This window comes from Octodon degus, unplaced genomic scaffold (genome assembly GCF_000260255.1).
Source record: "Octodon degus isolate 3935 unplaced genomic scaffold, OctDeg1.0 scaffold00018, whole genome shotgun sequence".
Taxonomy (NCBI): Eukaryota; Metazoa; Chordata; class Mammalia; order Rodentia; family Octodontidae; genus Octodon; species Octodon degus.
In genome coordinates, this window is record NW_004524594.1 from 17,550,599 (window position 1) to 17,571,731 (window position 21,133).

Here is a 21,133-nt window from a genome sequence, read left to right on the forward strand (position 1 = left end):
AAAATTAAAAAAAAAAATAATAATAATAAAACAGAAGTACAACAATGTACGGCAATAAAAGTCATGTGAATGGACCTTTCTTTCTCTCTTTGACACCTGCTTATTCCCCCAAAAAATTCCAGGAAGAAAGGACACAAGAAGGGGATCCTGGGGGGCTCTGCCCAGGAAGAAATCTTTGAGCCGAGCATGAATGATGATGGAACCAGATCTGAATGATGAGACATTTGCCAGCCACTGGCCAGGTGACACTTGGGTCACATGGAGTAATAGTGGACGGGCCAGGTGAGGATGGTCTCTGACTTCACTACCCCTGGCCTGGCATCTGGACTGGGCACTACCACCTTGGGTCAGTGTTGGGACCACGGCTTCCCCAGACCCTCCGTGGGAAATGGAGGGTCTTCCCCAACCCTACTATCCCTGGACCCATGTCCTTCCCACCCAGGAAGATGCAGGGAGTCCCCAAGAACTTGGAACACCTAGGAAAGGTGTGCCCAGCACACCTTATGCCTTACAACAGGGGAACTTGGAGTCTTTTTTTGAGTGAGTTCTCTTGCACCCCCACCCTCCTAGCAGCCTACCGCCCTTCCCAGGACCCCTGCGTCTTTCTAAGAAGGAGCCTTTAATAAAACCCAAAACATCTGTTTGTTGACCCCTCATTCCATGTCCCTCCCCCACCAAGTTCCACAATCTGGGATTTGGGGTTCCTTGGACTCTTACCGGTGGCACCTTGGTGGCAGAGCCGGGAGTCTGGGGCTCTTCCTCCCTTGGCAGTGATGGGCCATGGGGCTCCATATCCTTCCCTGAAAGAAAGAGTTTGGCATGAGAGCAGGGATGTGGTGGTCCAGGCCTTGCAGGCCAGGCAGGAAGCCAGCCAGTGATGGTGGTGGCTGTGCACGAGTCAGCAAGCCTCACCCGGGACAGGGACCCAGGAGCTCTGGCCAGGTTTACATGACCACACAGGATGCTAGGGAGGGGCCAGTGGAAACTGGGCAACCTGGGCCTGGTGTGGTGTGTGATTTTGGGTCTGTACGTTTCCCAGTTTTCAGGGGAAGAAAGCGACATCCAGGTTCTGGGGCATATGGATTTGAAGTGTTGGACTACATATCCGTCTGGTGGGTGCCACTGCCCCCAGAGCCCTGGACCTGGGGTGGAGGGAAGGTGGTTAGATGCCATCTTTGGTGCCACCATGGCTGCCAGAGGAGGAAGGGGGAAACCTGATTGTCAACTCAGTCCACTGCCCTGGCTCCTCTCACCCTAAAACCAGTTTCTAAGGCTGAATTTATCGGCAGGCACAGGAAGAGATGGCCACAGCGGAGGCCTGCCACCTACCCATAGGCCACTCTTGTGTGCTTCCTGTGGTTTGTGCCAGTGCCAAGCAGGCAGTGAGGGGGATGGGAGTAGGGAGGACAGACGCCCACAGGACCATCTGGAGGGCCTGCAGACAATGTGCCTGGGGGCCTGGAAGTGGTTCTCTCCCAAAAAACCAGGACAGAGACTCAAGGAATTGCTTCTGCCCAAGATCTCTGAGCAGCAGCCAGTCAGGGGCCACCATGGCCTGTTCTGGGGAAGGTGGCTCCCTTGCTGTGTGACTTAGCCCCTGGAGGTCTCTGTGAACACAGCAACCGTACCCTGAGCCAAGTCTCTGGAGTGAGCGGCACTCTCATCCTGAGCACTTGGGGCTTGGCTTGCAGCCAGGTGAGCCCCCCTGCATGGTGCTGCCTCCTGGCCAGGAAGACACAGGGCCCCAGGATCACCTGAGGTTGGGGGTGCCCGGCAGGAACAGGCCTGCACTACTCCTCCCTCTGCAGCCTGGTCATGGCCACCTGCCTGCCCCAGCCCTGGGGATCTGCTACTCCATTCCTAGGAGAAGGCCCCGGCCCTGTCTGGGGTCTGCACCAGAGTGAGCTGTTCTGAGGACCAAACCCTGGAAACTGACCACCACTTGGGACCTGCCCCTCCCCTTCCCACCTCTGCTCCTGCAAGTGCCACATAGTCGGGGCCAGGTAGACAAGGACTTAGGATTTATTATGTGACTGTCTGTAAGACGTCCCCTTTCTGGGCCTTGATGTCCCCATCTGTTGGCTGAGACTGGATGGGATGGCCACCAGCCGCTGAAACCCTGATGCCGGAGTGGGGGGGCAATGCTCTCCCGCTCACCCAGGGCAGCACTGTAACTGGCAGGAAGGGGAGGGCCTCCCCATGGCCCCACGCCTCATGGCAAGAGGGGGTGATAGAGCTGGGGTCTCTTAGGACCAGCACCACCCCCACCCCTTCCCTCCAGGCCCCACTAAGGAAGGGCTGGGCCCCGGGGGTCCGTAGTCGCAGTAGGGCAGAAAGGACTCAGCTCAGGCTCCCTGATGGGGAATATGTGTGATGGGGTAATGGAGGAACAGGGCTGGAAGCCTGGAGGACACCCACCAGTGTGGGGAGACCTCCTTGTGCATCCTGGTGCTCCACGCTTTCTCCACAGCAGCACACAGCAGGCCTGCTTTGAACTGTTCCCTCCCAGAGACGGGGACCTGTTGGCAGCTAGGCATAGTTACTAATGCTGTCCCCATTTCACAGATTAGTAAACTAAGATCTGGTGGCTGGCCTGGGGTCACTCAGACAGAAGAGTTGAGCTGAGGCTCAAGCTGCCTGTCTCTCTGGCATCTCTGGGATGACTACAACTCACGACCCCAGGAGTCCAACAAGCTGCCCCCTGAGGATGGGCTGTGAGGGCCCTGTCATCCTCCATGGCCAAATGGGCTTCCCCTGGGCCCACAGAAGCCAGCTGTGAATTCAACGCGCTGTGAATCTTTTGTCCATCCAACCCACATAGCCCCCGTGTGGGGATGTGAGCAGAGCAGGTGTCACCCTTGCTGGTTGTGAAGGCCCAGGGCATGGGACCTCCTGAGGCTGCACAGCAGCCGCAGAGCCGGAAGAGCCAGCCCCCTGCAGCCAATACCAACCTGGGCCCACTGGACCAAGCTCGTTCTCACAGCCCAGGAGCAGGTGCCGTGTGAGTTTCCGGGGGTCAGTCTTCTGCGGGGTGGAGGTTGGTGGACACAGTGAGAATCGACGCCGGAGAAAGACCTCCTCCTTCATGGCGTGGGTGCTGGGGGGCTTCTGGGAAGATGAAAGAGGAAGGACACACAGTCACACCTCAGGTTGGATGGCCTAGTGCTAAAGGGACCCCCCACACACACACACCAGGAACAGGCCAAGGTACACCTGGGGGCAAATCTCCCTCTTAAGACTTCTCAGAGACAGGCCAGGAGGGCCTGAGGGTGGGCAAAGGCAATCAGCCAGAGAGTGCTGCATAGCCAAGCTTGGGAAAAGGGTTTATTGAAGGTGGGGCTCTCCCAGGGATACAAGGGGGACTGTGGCCACAAGGATGGTGATGACAGCTGAGTGGACCTCAGTGGGATGCTGACCCATCCGAGCTGGGCTCCAGATTTTCCTACCCAGTGATGGCCCTCCGTGGTGGGAAACACTCACTGAGTATACATGGCTAAGAGGTGCCTGTGCACAGACGATGGGGAGATGAGACCAGGGGGCCCCAGAGTGCCAGGAAATGGCTGCACAGGCTGAGGTATCCTTGGGGCTGGCCCAGCTCACTCTACTCAGGATCCATGAGACACCCTCCCCGCAAGCTCCTCTGGTTAAAGCCACATCCTGCACTGGCCCTGGGCTGGCTGTTGTTGGGCCAAACACCTTTACGAGGAGAGGCTCTGGTGAGCTCAAATCTGGTGTACTGGAATTCGCACCCAGCTGCTAGTGCTACCTTCCTGTCACACAGCACTGCAGGGATTGGGGGCATCTTGGGGTGCAAACAGAAGGAGCAACCATGAAGAAGACTGACAGCCACAACCACCTGCCACACCAATTGGGACACTGCCCTACAGGTCAGGAGCTCATGTGTGACCCACTCCTGCAGCCCCTGGCAGCCATGGGAGAGGACAGTTCTCTCCTTGTGCCTGCACAGCCCCATCCCAAGCATACAGCAACCAGTCATGCCAGAGCAGGACCTGGTGCACTGAACCCCATGCAGCTGTCAGCCCATTCTATAGGGGAGCAAACTGTGGCTCTGAGGACAGAGGGCCTTGGCCTGGGTGACAGCCTGAGAAGTCGGCAGAGCTTATGCTGGCTTCTATCCTGTCTGTCTACTCCTCAGGACAAGCTCCTTAATGCATCTACTGATCAATTTCCCTTTCACTCAGCTTTCTGGTGCTGTAACCAGTAACTTCTTTGGGTGGCCAATGGCTCCCCACTCTACCGCACATGCAGAGCCCTTCTTGCTTGACTTGGGGAAGAGGTGGGGCCTGCTCTCTCCTGAGGGAGAGCAGCACAAGAGCCTCCAACCTACAGCCCTGTTCCTCTTGGAGGCTGAACTGAGTTGTGTTGGAGCAGGTTGAGGGGTTCCTGTTTGTGCAGCTTGAGGCTGGCGGACGGCATGGCCTCTGCTGTCCAATTGGCCATCTGCCTCGGCTCCACCTGATCTAGGGCGGGGAGGGTGTGGGGACCAATGGCTGCCTTTCCTCAGACTCCACTGTGTGCTTTCTCCCAGTGCTACCAGCAGCAGGGGCTCTGTATGTTCCATCAGCGCCCATTTCTCTATCCGTCTTCTTTCGTCTCTTACCCACTTTCCCATCTACCCATCCATCCATCCATCCATCCATCCATCCATCCATCCATCCATCCATCCATCCATCATCCATCCATCCTCCAACCCTCTCGTTCTTCCTTTCTTCCCGGCTCCCTGCGTCTTTATAGCCAGTCAGCTGATTAGTCTCGTTTGTCTTCCTTCCTGGTCACCCCACATCCAAACTTCTCAGGTGAAGTTCAAAGGACCCACCTCCAAGCCAGGGTGTGCATTTCAAAGGTAATCCCAGGTCATTTGGAGATGCCATCCAGGCCCCGTCTCCTTGTGCCGCCCCTCCATGACCCAGTATCCTCCACCCTCACCCCCACCCTTCTCACCCACTCGGCTCCAGCCACACTGGCCCCCTTTCTGGTCTTCCAAAGCACCGAGCCCGCTCTTGCCATGGTCACACAGGACCCTTCTCCCTTTCGGAATGCCCCTTGCCCACACCTCCCAAGGCGGAGTCTCGTGGGATCCCACACCACATGGAGGGCCCAGCTCTGGCTGCACCATGCGCATTCTCCACATAGCACTGGGGGCTTTGGAAGCTCACACTGGCAGTGCTTTATTCTTTGTTAAAACTCCTTGTGTCTCAGCACTCAGCAGGACAAGCAGTGGGCGTTTCTGGCATGATGTAAGCACTGCCCCTCCCCCACCCAGAAGCAAGCACAGGGCCCCTAATCCTGTGCCTTTCATGCTGGGCTCCAATCTCCAGCTCAGAGGAGGGTCCTCCAAGAAATTCTTGGAGCCAGTGTCCCCAGGAACCCAGGCAAGAGTCCTGCTCCTGGCCGGTGGCCACACCAAGTGCTAGGGCAGGAATAACACAGAGAACGCCTGAACTGCTGAAAATGAGGCCCCATCCTCTAGGTGTTGACAGGCAGGGGGAGTCCTGCACTCTGAGACTGCAGGCCCCACAGCTGGGGGGTGACCACTGTCAGCCCATGCTGGGCCTACAGCTGTCCTTTGCCTAGAAGCTGAAGGCCCTAGAGAAGAAGGAGACAAGGAAGGGACAGTGGACAGGAGAAGAGAAGAGAAGGAAAGACAGGTAGATGAAAAGACAGACTGCCAGTAGAGGCAGCAGTGCCCTAGGGTCCCACTAATACTGGGCCGGAAAGATAGCTCAGTGGTCTAAAGTGCCTGCTTAGGCAAGCTTAGGCAGGCGTAGAGGACCGTGGTTCAATCCCCAGTACAGATCCCCGGTATGACATGCTGCACTAGCCCCACCCTCGGGGCAGGCTGAGCTAGCCAAAAACAAAGCAAACAAACAAACAAACAAACAAACAAACAAAAGCAGGTGCGCCTTCTCCCTCTAGCTGTGCTGACCGCATGGGAAGCCCCATGCGCAGGCTCCAGCTGCCAAGGCCTCCTGGTGGACTCTCTCTGGCCTTAATTCTGCCTGTCCGAGGCCACCAAAGGCCAATACACGGGTTGCTGCACTATCCTCTGTGACAAATGGGGCCAGCAGTGCCACCTTCCAGTCTCTTGGTTTCTCAATATCATCTGTACAGTTGCCAAAGCCCTCTTTTGCTGCTGAGATATGGCGCCATCTCTACTTTCGGCAGTGGCCAGCCCTGCCCTTTGATCCTAAAGTCCTAGTACAGAGGGAGGCAAGGAGGAAGGAGCCCAGAGTGAGGCTGGCGGAGACTGTCCCTGGCTCAGCACACCGGTAGACAGCCCTGCGTGTCCTTGGGCTGGGAGAAGCTGAGGGTGATGTGGATCTAATAGTCAGATTTTTGCCCAGTGGGGCCACAGTTCAGAGCCCTCTGTTCCCCAAGGGTTCCTTTCACTGCAGGCCTATCCAGGAGACAGCAGGATGGGGCGTTGCCTGGGGAGGGGCACCAGATATATGTGGTGGTACTGCCTGGCTTTGGCCCAGACCTGGGGAGGAAGGTGTGCAGGCCTGGAGCTCAGCAAGAAATTCTACAGGCCACAGAGCCACGTGGCACATCCTGGCACCCATTGCTGGAGACAAAGGTGCAGTCAAGTGCCCTTCCTGGAAGGCCTAAGGAAGCTTTGTCTCTTGCCAGCCACTACAGTAGGACCAGGATGGGCCCTGGTGTCCTGCCTGGCCGCTGTACTTTGCTGCTGTTGGCTGGGCAGCCAGCTGACACTGCTAGGTGCACAGAGCCCTGAGAAGCACCTTCCGTGCCTGGCCTTGGGAGTGGAGGTTTTATTCAGGCTTCGGGTTGCTCAGGGACAAGGTTAGTAGCTTCCCCGGCGGACCTCCACTCCATCTCTCCTCTTTTCTCTACTCAGGGTTCTGAGCTCTGCCTTTGTGTCTGTCTGGCCTTAGTGGATTCTTCCCTTCCTTGGAGACCTGGCCCCTTGCTCCCATACACCTTTTCCTGGCTTTCTGAACCCAGGAGTGGCTGGCCTGCCGAGGTGTTACTGTGAATCATGCAGGACCCCTGCTGGGCCGGGCAGGGCTTCCTACGTGGGGCACACCCTGGCTGATACAGGCTCCTTGAGCTCCTCTGTACTCAGCTGGGCTGAGCACCTATCGGTGACAGTGCAGCATTCCCAGAGCAGATGAGCCCTCAGCTAGACAGAGCCTTGGGAGATCCTGCTGAGATCAGGCAGGGTCCTGGGGGGCTCAGAGCAAGTCGACAGAGACCGACCGCGGCAGCAGGCAACAGCATTATCTGCAGCCCTGCTTGGCAAGGTGGCAGTTTGCAGGCAGGGCAGGGATGGTTACATGCTCCTGAGACCTTGGCACCCTGCTCTCAGGCCCACTCCTGAACCCTGGCCCCAGCCTGCACCCACGACTGCAGAATGCTCAGGGCTGGTGGGCATGTGAGTGCTCACAAGAACTGCCAGCCACAGGACAGCATCTAGAACTTCTGCTGCTCTAACAGGCCACAAGCAAGACACACCCATGTGGTCACTATGGGGCGGCAGGGCCTGGACACACTACCCTGCAGATCCCACTCTGCTGGGTCCTTCCACCTGGCTACCCTTCTCCCCCACCATGGCACCTCTTGGTCCCTGTCCCCAACATCCCTTATTCTCTCCTACCCCATTGAGCTCCAAGGGCTTCCAGAGTTGAGGAAGGGACACTGAAAGCAGGACAGAGGTCAGCTCTGGCTGCACTCCTGGGCCCTCAGTGCAGGTCTGAGCAGACTCCTTAGACTCTGTTTCCTATCATGGGCATAAGAGGCGATGTTGCCACCAGAAAAAATAAGACAGGGACAGGTCAGGCTCACCCTGGACACTAGTGTCTGGGCACCTGGGGACAAGCTCTCTGATCCCAGGTTAAAGCAAGACCTGGACAGTAGGCATGGAGTCCACCCAGCTGGGACCTCCCCACCCACTGAGAGCCGGCCTGCAGTGCCCACTTCCCTCCAGCTGCTTTCTAAGCAGGGATTTGGCCTTACCACACTCAGCCCTTCCGCCACTGCCAGACAGACACCCACCCACCCTGGGCCACAAGAATGAGTCCAAGGAAGCCCACGCTGTCTTATCATGACCACACAGGGGACCGCTCTGGAGTCACCTGGGCCAGGCTTGGCTGATGACCCACTTGGCATCCCACCTGTGTGGGCTCCAGTGGAGGACGCAATGCAGACCCAGTTCCTTCCTGTTGTCCCTCGGGGCATCAGGGACCACACAGCCAGGGAAATGGCTCTCCCTAATGCCTTGGTGACCTCTGCTAGCCACTTTCGTCCCTTAGCCCATTTGTAATCAGACTTGGAGAGTGGGGACATAGGTCCCAGTGGCAGCTGGGAGAGGCCATCCCTGGTGCCCAGGGTGCCTGGGTAGCGTGGAGGGAGAGCAGGTAAGTGTTGCAGGGACAAAGTGCTTGGCTCTCAACTGGTTGGGGCCAGGAAGGCAGGTGCCTCAGCTCACAGTCCTGCCTGAATTCAGTGGATTCTCCTTAAAGGCTGTGGGCAAAAAAAAAAAAAAAAAAAAAAAAAAAGAAAAAGAAAAAGAAAAAAGAAAAAAAAATCTCTAGCGCCATACTTAAAGCTCTGGCTATGAGGCAAAGGCTTCCAGCTTACAGGCTCCACTACCTTCTCAACTCTCAGAAAGCTGACAGAGAGGTCAGCGGGTCCCAAGAAAGGACAGCAGCTCTTAGCTAAAGGATAATGGGCTCCTAGCAGTCATCAGTTTAAAAGAACAATAGAAGGCATCTGTTAAAGGACAGTGGACACCTTCAAAGATGAGCAATAGCCATTGGTTAAAAGGACAGTAGCCATTATGCCAACACCATATAATTGCATTCTAAAACCCTGCTAAGGTCCCAACCCCTTAGCTCTGAGGATCCTGCTGAGAGGAAACTGCTACCTCCTGAGCCACCCCGCTGAGACTACTGAGTGCCTCCCTAGGAGGGCAAACGCTGAGAACCAGAAACATGCCAGGCAGCTTCTCCAGGCAGCCTGACAGTCTGGACTCAAACTGGGCTGGGTAAGTATCCCTGGGGCAGCTCTCTGGAGCCCCTTGGCCTGCACCTTGGGTGTGAGGCCCGAGCTCTTCTAGCCTCTCTGCTGAGCCAACAGCCCTGCAAAGATTCTTCTAGCACCTACAAGGCAGAGTGGGTGGCACCATCATGTTTTGACACAGAAACTGATGGCTTGAAGGAAATAACTGGTCTATGCTCCGGTGGGTCAAGCCACGCCCAGCGGGGAGCACAGCTTCTGGCCCCAAGTCCCCTCTGAACTTTTTTTTTGATGTTTTTTTGACATCAGTTATTTTTATTTTAAAGAAAAAAAAAATAAAAACAATGGCACAAAATCTCAAACCCCTCTGAACTTTGGACATCGTCAAAGAGCCAGAGTACAAGACAGGTGGGCCAGGTTCCTGGTGGAGGAGGTGGGATTGGGGCTTCCCTGGGAGTCTTCCTAAACTTGGCCAGAGTGGTTGATCCCAGAAAGGCAGGAAAGCGGTCTGCCCGGTTCCGTGAGCGGTGTGGGCCATGCCTGGGTGTCCTCCAGGCTGACTCAGCTGTCATGCGCCTGTGGGCCTGGCTCATCCCATCCCTGGCACTCATCCACCTGGCCTCCTGAGTGACATTGATTTTCTGCATCCTCAGCGGTCCTTGCAGGCGGCCAGCCAGCCTGACACACCCGCCCGCCACTTCCCCTGCAAGAAGCCACACCCAGCCAGTCCAAGGAACCTCATCCAGGTGGCCAGGCCAGATGTAGCCCCTGGCAGGTCTCACCTGCCTGACCCACCACAGCGTATACTGTACCCACAAGCTGCACACCGCTCCCCACTGAAGGGAGACCTAGACTTCCCTGAGCAAGCTGCTGCGAGGTGGCCAAGCTCTGGGGGCCCTGGGAGCTGGCAAGGCTGTGGGAAGTCCAGGGGAGTGATTTGGGTGGGCATAGCCAGGAGCCAGGGCCACTAGAGGCAGGAACCCCAAACCATTCTCAGATCAGGCATGCTGAGCCTCAATATCCTCATCCGACACAGGCTGCTGTCACCTGGCTAGACTGATGGCCTGGGCTCCAACTGAGCAGCGTGAGCAGCTCTGGAGGGGGAGCAGCCTCTCTGCACCCCTGCGCATCCTGGGGCAGTAGCTGAAGGACCCTGGAAGCCACCTGGCCTTTCCCCACATTCTGTCTGATCTGGTGAGATTCCTGTAGTACCCACAAGGCATACAGTGGGCATAACCATCATGTTTTAAAGACACAGAAACAAAAGACAGGGGTTCCAGGGGCAACTGACACCCACTTCCAGAAAAGATGCTCCCCCTTAACCCTCCAGGCCTTCTATATACCTGTACCCTACACCCTACTTTCCCATTCCATGCCTGGCATGCCACTCCAGTGGGCCAGACTCCTAAGTCACTGGCCTCTCAAGGTGAGGGGACAGATGGAGAGGAGCCTGGTGGCCGGGTTGCTGCAGGAAAGCCAAGAGAATGCACTGGAGCCCAGGGCTGGGTTTGCTTGCCTGGTTTGGCTTTTTGTCTTTCTGGACACAGAGTGGCCATGGGACCCCATGAAGACAGCCATGGACTGTGGAGCTAACCCTTCAGCCTAGGCCACCCCTTCCCTTCAGGGCTGGAGACCCCGAAGCTCCAGGGCTGGAGGCAGGGGTGAGCAGGCCATTGTTGAGTCCAAGAGGGGGTTTGCAGGCTCAAGCTACACATTCCAACAGCATCTTCTAGCTTCAGTCCGTCCCACTGCCCACTCCCACGGGGACCAGCCTGAGCAGCGGGCAGGTGAGCACAATGCGTGCGGCCAGCAGCACAGAGGTAGAGGGCAGGGACTGGAGGACAGAGGCACCAGGGACTGGGACCAAGAACCTTGGAGCCTGAGCTTCAGCGTCCCTGGTGTGCTCCTCACCCCGAGTCCTATGGGGTCACCTATTGCCCGCAGGAGGGATGAGGGAAGAAGCTGTCAGGCTGAGTATAGATCTGAAAGGTGGAGGTCATGCTGGGACCAAGAGGAGCAGCCTCCACAGGGTGGGACTGAACAGAGGGCAGCCAACCCCAGCACTGCTCTGAGGTATACAGGGACGGGACTGGGCAGCAGTCTCCTCTCATTCCCAGCATGCCCTGCCCCAGGGAGGCTTGGCTCTTTGGGGAGACCGTACCACAGAGGGACAATGTCATGTCCCTGGAAGGTACAGGCTGGACTGGTACTACAGATCAGGCCTATGGCTAGGACTTTACGTGTGGGACAGGCCACAGTCACAAACTTCCCCGCAGCTCCCGGCAGGCTGCACAGGGGCCATCCCGCTGCAGGAGAGGTCTCAGGAGAATGCTCAGCCTCCCACTCTGCAGTGTAGGGGTTGGTGCAGGCCGGGGTCCCCCAAACAGCAGCACTGCCAGGCAGCTCCTCCACAGAGGAGAATCTGGCCCAGGTCTCCCACAAATAACCACCATCTTGAGTTGAATTCAACAGAGACTGAGATAACCAGGAGGGAGGGGGTGATTCTAGCGCAGTCTCCCTGGCCAGACTGGTTTTGGCTCTGGGAGGTAGAGCAAGGGCTGGCCCCAGGAAGGCTCTCCGGAAGGGCCAGGGTGGAGCCACCTGGAGGAAAGGACATTCAGTTTCTCTGGCACCTGGTATGGGCTCAGATGAGCTCAGGCTGGGCGGGGCATCTCAGATCAGGACTGCCATTCCGGGAAGTGGAAACTGGTGCTCATGGGCCCCGAGAGGCCGCAGGTCCATTCTTTCTGGGAGGCCCTTAGGAGTCATGTGGACTCTGGGTGGTCAGCGCCTTTGGGAGCATTGGGCCCAGCCTCATGGCCCCTGTCAGAGAAAGATACTAAGGACATAGGGAGGACAGTATGCTTAGAGAGTTAAATGGTCCCAACTCCCTCCCTGGGCTGGCTGTAAGAGACCTGAGGTCACGGAGACAGACACCTGCCACCCACACCACACACCTCCTAGGTGCTGGGGCAGCCACTCCCATCTGCGCATGCGGACTTCCCTGGGTATAGCCAGGCCAGGCTGGCCAGCACCTAGGGAAGTCGGGCAAGAGGAGGGGACTCCCTGCCTTCCCAGAGGGGGCTGCGTCTGGCTCCAAGGCTGGTCTGCTGATGTGAGTGCCTCAAATAACACTGCCAGAGGACTTGGGCTAAGTGGCTGCTAGATACCCTGAGGTTGCCTTGTCCCCCTTCCTTTCTCTTCTTTTTCTCTCTCTCCCCTTCTATCTCTCCATCTGGCTCTCTTTCAAGTGCTGTGTGTGTGTGTGTGTGTGTGTGTGTGTGTGTGTGTTGTATTGGCAATTGAACCTGATGCCTATGCACTGAGCTATACCCCTAGTCCTTTCTTTTATTTTTTACTTTGAGACAGGATCTCAGTAAGTTGCTGAGTTGCCCAGGCTGGGCCTGAGCTTGTGGTCCTCCCACAGTGCTAGAATTACCAGTGTTCACCATCACACTCAGCTCAGGAGTTGCCTGTTCCCTCCTGCAGCGGGGCTGCTGGCCTCCCTGCAGGGTCACACACTGCCTTAAGGAGACACAGAGCGTGGCAGGGAGGGCCCTGGGAGCACTGGCAGGGAGAGCCCAGCTCCACACCTTCTACAAGCAACCCCAACACAAGAATAAAAAGGACAACAACAAAAACAGTGAAGTACCCAACAACTCTTCACTCCAGGCTGTTTTACCGAATCTTCACCCTTCCTGGCACGCAGAGAACTGCGATCATCTTCATCTGATGTCTGAGAACACTGAGGCATGCGGAAGGCGAGTGTTATGGTTTAAATTTAGAATATCCCTCCACTATAAGTACAAATCTTTCTTCTCATTGAACTAAGAGAAAGTAGCTGTATATCTAGCCTACTTTGTATATATATAATATATATGTGCTACAACATGGTCCTTCATTTATATCCCCCTTTTTTTGTTTAGTTTTGCCAGAGATGGGTATTCCATTGCCATTCAAATATTGTAGGGGCGTGAATTCAGCCAAATAATCCCATATACTCCAGTAGCCCATAACAGTAGTGGGTTATCTGCAGTCTGCATCTTATACTATGAATAACTACTACGAAGACAACAATATGCAATGTATTAATTATTGTAACTGTTTTGAAACTGTCTCATTGCTATTGCTTTCTCAATAAAGTTAATTAAAAAAAAAAAAAAGAACATCCCTCCAAATCTCCAGTTCGGGGGCGGAGCTACGGGAATGCGAATGCCGAGAGAGTTCGCGCTCCTCAGGAGCCTGATGCAGCCGAGTTCAGAGTTGAATGCGTCCGGGGTGGGGCCTGGCGGAAGAGGTGCGTCCCTAGGAGTCCGCCCTGGGAGGGTTTAGTGCCCTCCCAGCTCCTCCTGCTCCTGCTGGCTGCCAGGAGGTGCACAGCTCTGCTCCACCCTGCCCTTTGCCACACCATCCGCCTGGAGCCAAGAGACCGTCACCCACTGCATCCCCAAACTGTGCACCAAATTAAATCTCTCCTCTTTAACTCGTGGGTGTCAACTATTGTGTCTCATCGGCCAGAAAGCTGGTGAACGCAGTAGGCGACCTGCCCAGGCTAATACAGCTGCCGTCAGCACAAGATGGCCCCCGAGGGCCCCCATGGAGCAGGACAGCAGTAAGCGACGCGCAACGGCAGGGAAAAGAACTCTCCATTCCTCTGGGCCAATTTCTCCCTCTGGGCAGGAGGATGACGGCACCAAATCACAGACTTACTGTGTAGATTAACTAAGATAAAGCTTGTGAAGTATTTAGAATGGCTGCCAATAAACGTGAGCAATTATAGCACCAACCTTTATTTATTTTTTTAAAATTTTATTTATTTATTTATGTGTGTGTGTGTGTGTGTGGCCAGCTTAGCCCACCAGGGGACGGGGCTGGCTGGCATGTGGTGCTGGGGGATCGAACTGCGGTCCCTGTGCTTTGCTAAGCTTGTTCTAAGTAGGTGCTGTAGACCACTGAGCCATCTCACCAGCCCCAGCACCATCCTTTAAAGAAGGGAGTGGAGCAAGGTCAGGACGGGTTCTGGGGGAAGATTCGACACGAAGCGGGTGGGAACAGGGTGCTCCCCTCTGCCAGGAAAACCAGAACTGCATCTGGAAATGAGGTAGCTCGTGCAGTGGTGTCTCTGCCCGAACTGGAAAACTGGAGTGATCTCTACCTTGATTCTGCAGGGCTATGGAACCAGGGTCCACTGGACGCCCACGCGTGAGCCCCTGGCTGTACCAAGGACTCAGAGCGGGTGCAGCATTGTAGGCCATCCAGTTTCATGCCAGACCTGGCTTCCACCTCAGTCCAGGCAGGGTTCACAGCGCACAGGGTGGACATCTCACCATTCCATATCTCCTGCCACCTGTTATTTCCTATCTAGTGTCACTGTTCTGATCCCAGAGCAGCTGAGTAGAGACAGGATGTTGGCTTAAAACAACTGAACTTAAACCAAAAACCATACATATTTACATATTTAAAATACATAAGACCAATTTCCAAACTCAGGTAATTGTGTAGCTTCCTCCTTTATGTCCAATTGGCTTTAGACTTCACACGGTGGCCCCCTAGCCTTGTCCAGGGTTAGGGTGAAGCATCTTTTTTTTTTTTTTTTGGCAGAACTGAGGATTGAACTCAGGCCCTTGCACTTGCCAGGCAGGCGCTTATTCTACTGAGCCATCTCCGCAGCCCGAAGCATCCTTTCTTTCCCCATCCTGCCCCATTCTTTCCATCAGGGAACAAGATTTGAGATCCAGCAACACAGTGGTCCTCGGGCCACCCCTCTGCTCTTCGCTGGCAGGAGGGGTAAACTGAACCCTGTTGGGACTGCCATGTTTCCAGGGGCCCTGAGGCCCCACCAGCACCGATCCTGTGCGCCCATGCACCCGGGTGCTCCCAGAGTGGTCTCCCATCCCTTCTCTGTACCTCTGAACCACACAGGGCACCCCACTGAGGACTCAGAAGCACAGCTGCAAGTCAAGGCTGCTCCTGGGCCCTGCAAGGGCGCTCCACCCAAGGCTCTGGTCACCCAGGTTCACCTGCGACTGGCTGCCTCTGTACAAACCTACAAGGGTATGTGTGTAGGGGTGTGTGTCCCAAAAACCCCCATCCCAGCACCCAGATCCAGCCCCACAGCCCCTGGGTGTCCTGCTTTCTCATGTAAGTGGGCCCAGGATTAAATAAACTCTCTTGCTGCCTGGGTTTCAAGGCCAGTCTCACAAGCCAACAGCTCTTCGCGCAGCAGCCAACACCCTGGTTCTGTCCTCCCTGCCCAAGGCACTGGCAGTTGGGCAGCAGGCAGGACACCCCTCTTTCCCCTCTGCCTCCCACCCTGTCCAGGCTTGGGAGAACCCTAAGTCTCGGAAGCAGTACAGAGCCCCAGAGTCTACGTGCTCCATTTTCCTGCTTTCTCTCCATTTTCAGATGTAGTAACTGAGACACATCAGAGCTGAGCCATCCAGGCAGGGCACAAGACTGGGTGGTGCTGGGCCCCGGAATCCTCCACAGAGGAGGGGGCTGTCCGCACTGGGGGAGCACCAGGCCTGGGCAGTGCAGGAGACGTTTGCTGGGCCGCAGGTCCATGCAGTGGGGAAGCCCCACCTCCCTGCCACACGCCCACTCCTCCCTGCATTGTTCTCCAACAGCCCAACACATGCCTCACTCACTGCTCAGGGTCCTGGAGGGCAGACTTTCCCTCTCTCATTTTACAGATGAGGAAACTGAGGCACGGGGGAAAAATGACTCAATTTTGCTGTCACTGAGCTCTACACTACCAGGCTGCAAAATTAAGTCCAAGTCCTTCTGGGCTTGTATGAATGAATCAGATGGGGAGGACTGATGCGGTCCATCCTCCTGAAGCTGCATGGAAGGGACTCTGCACCCTAAGATAGGAACAGCTCCACCCACCCCACCGTGAAGATGAGGAGCCACACTTGCACCCAGAACCTGACCACACAATGGGTCACCCCCAACTGTGTGAACTAGAGGCCATCGATCCCAGCTCAATCCAGTTCAAGAAGGTACTCCATTGAGCACCTACTGTGTTCCAGCCCATTGGCCTTGGGCCCCTATGGCTGGGCCCACCTAACTTCATCTCACCACCAGGGAAGGGCTTGTCTGGGCTTCTGCCTGCATGGCTACTGGGTCCTTGGGCCACATACGCCAGGCTGTATCGCTGGCACACACCTGTCCACCTGCTGACTGACTGGGTAAGGCAGCTTCTGGGGGTTAGCAACAGAGGTGATGGATGTGTAACTTACACCTGCGCTGTACCTTGTGGGGTACCCAGCTGCGACAGTCCTGTGACCTCATGGGGCTGGAGGCAGCCCAGGGTTATAGCCTCTGCTGCCCCTCTCAGTGGCTTGTGGGCAAACTGGTTCTGTCAGAAATCATGAACGCTGCTGGCAGGGAAAGCTGTCCTTCCGGTTGGACAGGGTTCCTGGGCCCACTGAGGAGAGAAAGTCAGGAGGGTGACCAGGTTCTCAGGGTTACAGTGGCCAGCCTGTAAGCCCCCAATCCCAGCTACCAGCCCTTCTGCTCCCTGGCTCCTTCACAGGAAGGTGCCCAGCTTTCTGGTAATAATGTGTCATGTTGATACCAGTGTCGGCCCACCCACGCTGCCACCCCCACAGAGCGAGGGACTCAGCACAAGTCCTGACTGGCCCCAGGGTTGAGGAGCCACTCTCTAGAGCTCTCCCTGGGCACCAGCTTCTTTCCCATCTCTTCTCCTTGCCAGGAAAAGGTGGGCCCCCTGGCAGAGGATGGTACAGCTGACCAAAGGGTCCTCCAAAGGCCTGCACACTGAAGGCTTGGTCCCAGCTGATGGCGCTGCTGGGAGGCAGGTGGGGTAGGAGGTGTCTGGGTAATTAGGTATGTCCTGGAATGAGCCAGTGTGACCCCACCCCTCTTCTTCCTCTCCTTGTCTCCTCATTCTAGCCTGTGGTGAGCACCTTTATGATACCACAGGCTGCTGCCATGATAAGCTGCCTAGCACGAGCCCATAGCCAACAGGCCTAGCTGATCATGGACTGAAACGTTGGAACCATGAGCAAAACGGGCCTGTCCTCTGAATAAACGGCTAAATGTGTTTATTATGTGACCAGCAGGCTGGCTGATGGGGTTGGGAGTGGATGCGGGGGGCCTGGACCCCAGAGGCTTTCTGGAGGGGGTTGCTTATGGATGGGACAGAAAGCAGCCTTTATATGACAATGATGGGGAGCGGTAATGGTCACCCTTGTGTCATGACGGCTGTCCTCTACCTGTAGATATCTCACACCTACACCGCAAATGCCAAGTAGTTATGGTGGGGACCCTGAAGGACACTCCAGCGTATTTCTCATACGGCTTGACCCTTGCTCCTCCTGGAGCTCACTAGCCTCTGCCGAGCTCCAGAGGTCTGGAGGGACACTGCCTACTTCTGGCCCTGCGGCTCCAGCCACACACGCTGCTTGCTGGACTCTGCCTCCTCCCCTCCCTCCTCATCAGAGCCCACTAGGGTGGCTGAGCAGAGCCCCTGAGCATCACCTCCTGCAGAGAGGACAAACCTGCAGGCCCCTCTTTAACGTGAGGCTGGAGTCCCCAGAACGGTGATGGGGAATCTTTGAGAGACGAGCACCAAACGACCACTTCAAACTCACTTGCTTCTTGCAAACCTGAACACTGAGGTTTTAGTTCAGAAAAAAAAGAACCACACACCCACTAACACCTTTTGTCTTAAAAGAAAAACATTAAATGACACTTGTGCCCAATAACACCTCTGCCCCCTAAATGGACAACAAGGACAGTTGATTGATGGGGAATCGTGAGGGACACCTGGCCACTGCCACAGGCTGCTTGGCTATGTCACTAGTCACCAGCACTGAGACATGGAGAAGTGTCTGTAGACTCCCAGGCCCAAATCCCCAGGGGCACTGGGGCTGAGAAAGGGACCCTAGGGTTAGGTGAGAAAGCCTCCTAAACTTGATCTGTTCACTCAAACACTGCTCATGCTCTGAAAGGACAAGTTCCAAGCAAGAAGCACTACCATGCACCCAAGGGGCATGTGACAGCTGAAAAGGTGACAGGAGAGGCAGCAAGGAGGCTGCTAGGTTGAGGTAGTAAGGGGTCCCTGGGTGGCACTGTGTCCCCGGGCTCAGGATGGGCTTTCGGCACAGCTCTGCTGAGACCAGGGCTTGACAGCCTGCCGCCCCTCCTCTTCCTCTGCCTCTAGGGAGCTGGCTTCTCCCACCCCTAGAGTAATCACACTCTACTCAGGTCCACACCAGCTGCCCTGAACCCCATGCCAGTGGGCAGAAAGCACAGTTCCTTCTTCAAGCCATAAGCAAACTGACTCCAAATCACCAATGTCACCCCCCCACACACACACACACATACACCAGTGGGGCAGAGCCTTGCCTGGTGCTGACAGGTTTGAAGAGAGAGGTTAAACTCTGGGGGTGGGGGTTGCTGCATTTCTTCCCCAGGACAGCTGCAAGACAGGACCACAAACCGCGTGCTTAAAGCCACACAAATTTGGTTTCTGTTTCTGAAGACCTGAAATCCAAAGTCAAGCACCCATGGGACCACATACCCTTCATAGACTCCGGGGTAGGGTCCCACTGCTTCCCTGGACTGTGGCTGCAGCTCCCCAGCTTGGCCTCTGAGGTCAGGGGACAAGCATTTTATGTGTTCAGATTGCCCCCTTCTTTTCCTAGAAGCCACCAGGTTCAGGGACTGCCAGGAAAATCCAGAAGGATCCCATTCCAGGACTCCTAGTTGCATCTGCCAAGACCCGATTCTAAGTGAGGTCACATTTACAGGTCCATGACCCGGATGTGAGGGGAACTCTTCAACCCCTCATGGGGAGCTGTAAGGTTACCCTAAGGTCACCCTACACTGTATTCCTCTTCCTGGCCAGACACCCAGCCTGGCTGCACCCCTGTGTATCCTCCCACGGGTCAGGTGGGTACCCAGCGGCTCCTCCACCACCTCCAGCCACCTTGGCACCTTCCTCCTCTCCTAACCTGCCTTGGCACCAGCCTGTGCCTGCTCGGTCCTCCTCCAAGGACTCAGTTCTAGTTCCTTCAAAAGCCTGTGAACAGGGGCTTACGCTCAGGGGCCGCCTTCTTAAGGTCATTACAAAGATTCATACGTCAGACCCCAACCAGCAGGAACTGAAGGGCATGTACATCAATATGTGTGATTTACAGATGAGAAGGTTGAGGAATAAACCAGGGGCAAATATATAAACATCGTGGCTGGGGGGATGGTTCAGTGGTCTAAGTACCTGCCTGGAAAGCCCAAGGACCAGAGTTCGATCCCCGATACAGCATACCATGCCGGTCTGGAAAACCTGGGTGCACTTGTGCGGGATACCGAAACCAGGCATGGTGGCACACACCTGCAATCCCAGCACTGGAAGGCTGAGACAGGAGGATCACTACAGAGTCTGAGCTGTGTAGAAAAACCTTGTAACAACAACAAAAATGTAAATACTGTACTGTCTCCCTAGTGTAAGGAGCTGAAAAAGTATATGTGGTCCAAAACATATGCATAATAGGTCTTGTAAAATGGGAAGAACCTTCAAAAGGAAAGAGAAACTGGTTTAGCAGAGTGGAGAAAGAGAAGGAAGGGAAAGCAAAACGAAAAAAAAAAAAAAATATATATATATATATATATATATATATATATATATACACAAAAAAGTTATACCACTAATTTCTCTTAGTTCATTGAAAAAATAGTTCGTGTAATGTTGTTGGGATAATCACAGGCCGGTACCTCTCACTCCGAGTAACTAATTTAAAGATAATGCAATGTATTAACCATTGTTACTCTCCTATCATATTGTTTTGGATTATTTTGCTTTAAAATAAAAATTAAAAATATATATATAAGGGCCAGGCTTCGTGCTTAGGCAGTAGCACTACAGCAAGCCTGGACGTAAACAGGCCCGTCATGCTCTGGCACGTTCCAGCAAACAGCATCACGCACTTCCTTCGCCTTGTCACAGGGAAGGTCATGCCACTCCCCAGGCTATCCCAGAGGAAGCTGGGTGGGCTGAGAGGCATGGGTTGGCGTGGAAATTCCCGCACCAGGGCTAGGGGTCATAGGCAAACGTGCTCTGAGCCCAGTCGGCAGGTGCGGCTCTGCCTGTGAGGAAGGATTTCCACTGAGGAGACACTGTGTGGCCTCAGCCTGGGAGCCAGGGAACCTGCCCATCATTGTCACCTAGTGCTGCCCTCTCTCCAGGCACTGGGGTGCAGAGACAGAGAAGCAGGCTCCCCAGGGAGCTCCTAGACTGCTTCTCGAGCAGCAGGGTAGAGGAGCTACAATGTCATAGCCGCCACCTGCCGCCACCTGCCGCCACCCAGACACCTTTGGAGGAAGGGTGGGCTCTTTGCTACAGATGCCTTAGAGGGCCCAGAGCTCACTCCAGCAGAGATGCACTGTGGGAGAGCAGGAAGGGGTCTGGTTAGTGGATTCCTCTGCTGGTTGTGGGGGGAGGCCCTGGAGTCTGGGAACAGAGAGAGAGGGCAGGCAGAGACCCACCTGAGCAGAGGGGGGCTGAGGCACGGGGGTGGAAGGTACTCTGCCCGTGGCATGGTTACTGGGACAGTGTCTGCAGTTGGGGACTTGGGTGTCCTTCCTCAATCAGGGTTTTCACTGAACCGATAGCTCCCTATCTTCAGGAAGGCAGAGCTGCTGCCAGACACCCAGCCAGGCCCAGGGGCTGGAAGAAGCTGCAGGGGAAATGATCCTGGGGATGCCCAGGGGCTGGAGGGGCTGAGCTGGCCTTTATAAAGGCTGCTCTGGAGCAGCTAGGGAAGAGGGCACACGCTGGGTGCACGGGCAGCAGGAAGCCTCCGACTGGCTGAGGACTGACACCTCCACTTCCCATTCACTGCACTTCCAGCTGGTATTGACCAGGGCTGGGGCTTTCAGAAGGGGTTTGGCTGAGCACAGAAGGGACTTGGCAGCTGCTGTGAAGACCTCCCCAGTGCTCAGGACGCAGGCCAGCCTTGTCGGCCCTCCAGTGGCCTAGCTTTGCCCCCAGGGGCCACACCCAGCCACATCACCACATCTCACTTTCAGTTTTCCCAAAGGCAAAACCAAGAAGCTGGGCTTGACGCAAACTCAAGTCTTCGGTGCACCTCCCTGCAGAGACCCCAGG

At 55.6% G+C, this 21,133-nt stretch overlaps 1 protein-coding gene across 3 annotated transcripts in view; it reads right to left on the reverse strand.

Annotated features, from left to right (window-relative positions):
- Osbpl5 (oxysterol binding protein like 5) overlaps nucleotides 1-21,133 on the reverse strand; it is an 84,035-nt gene that overhangs the window by 26,705 nt on the left and 36,197 nt on the right. For all 3 annotated transcript variants that reach the window (XM_023710687.1, XM_023710685.1, XM_004627096.2), the window contains exons 2-3: nucleotides 2,952-3,108; nucleotides 718-800 (exon numbers count right to left, since the gene is read on the reverse strand). In XM_023710687.1, the coding sequence (XP_023566455.1) occupies nucleotides 718-800; nucleotides 2,952-3,108 (240 nt within the window). The remainder of the gene's footprint in view (nucleotides 1-717; nucleotides 801-2,951; nucleotides 3,109-21,133) is intronic.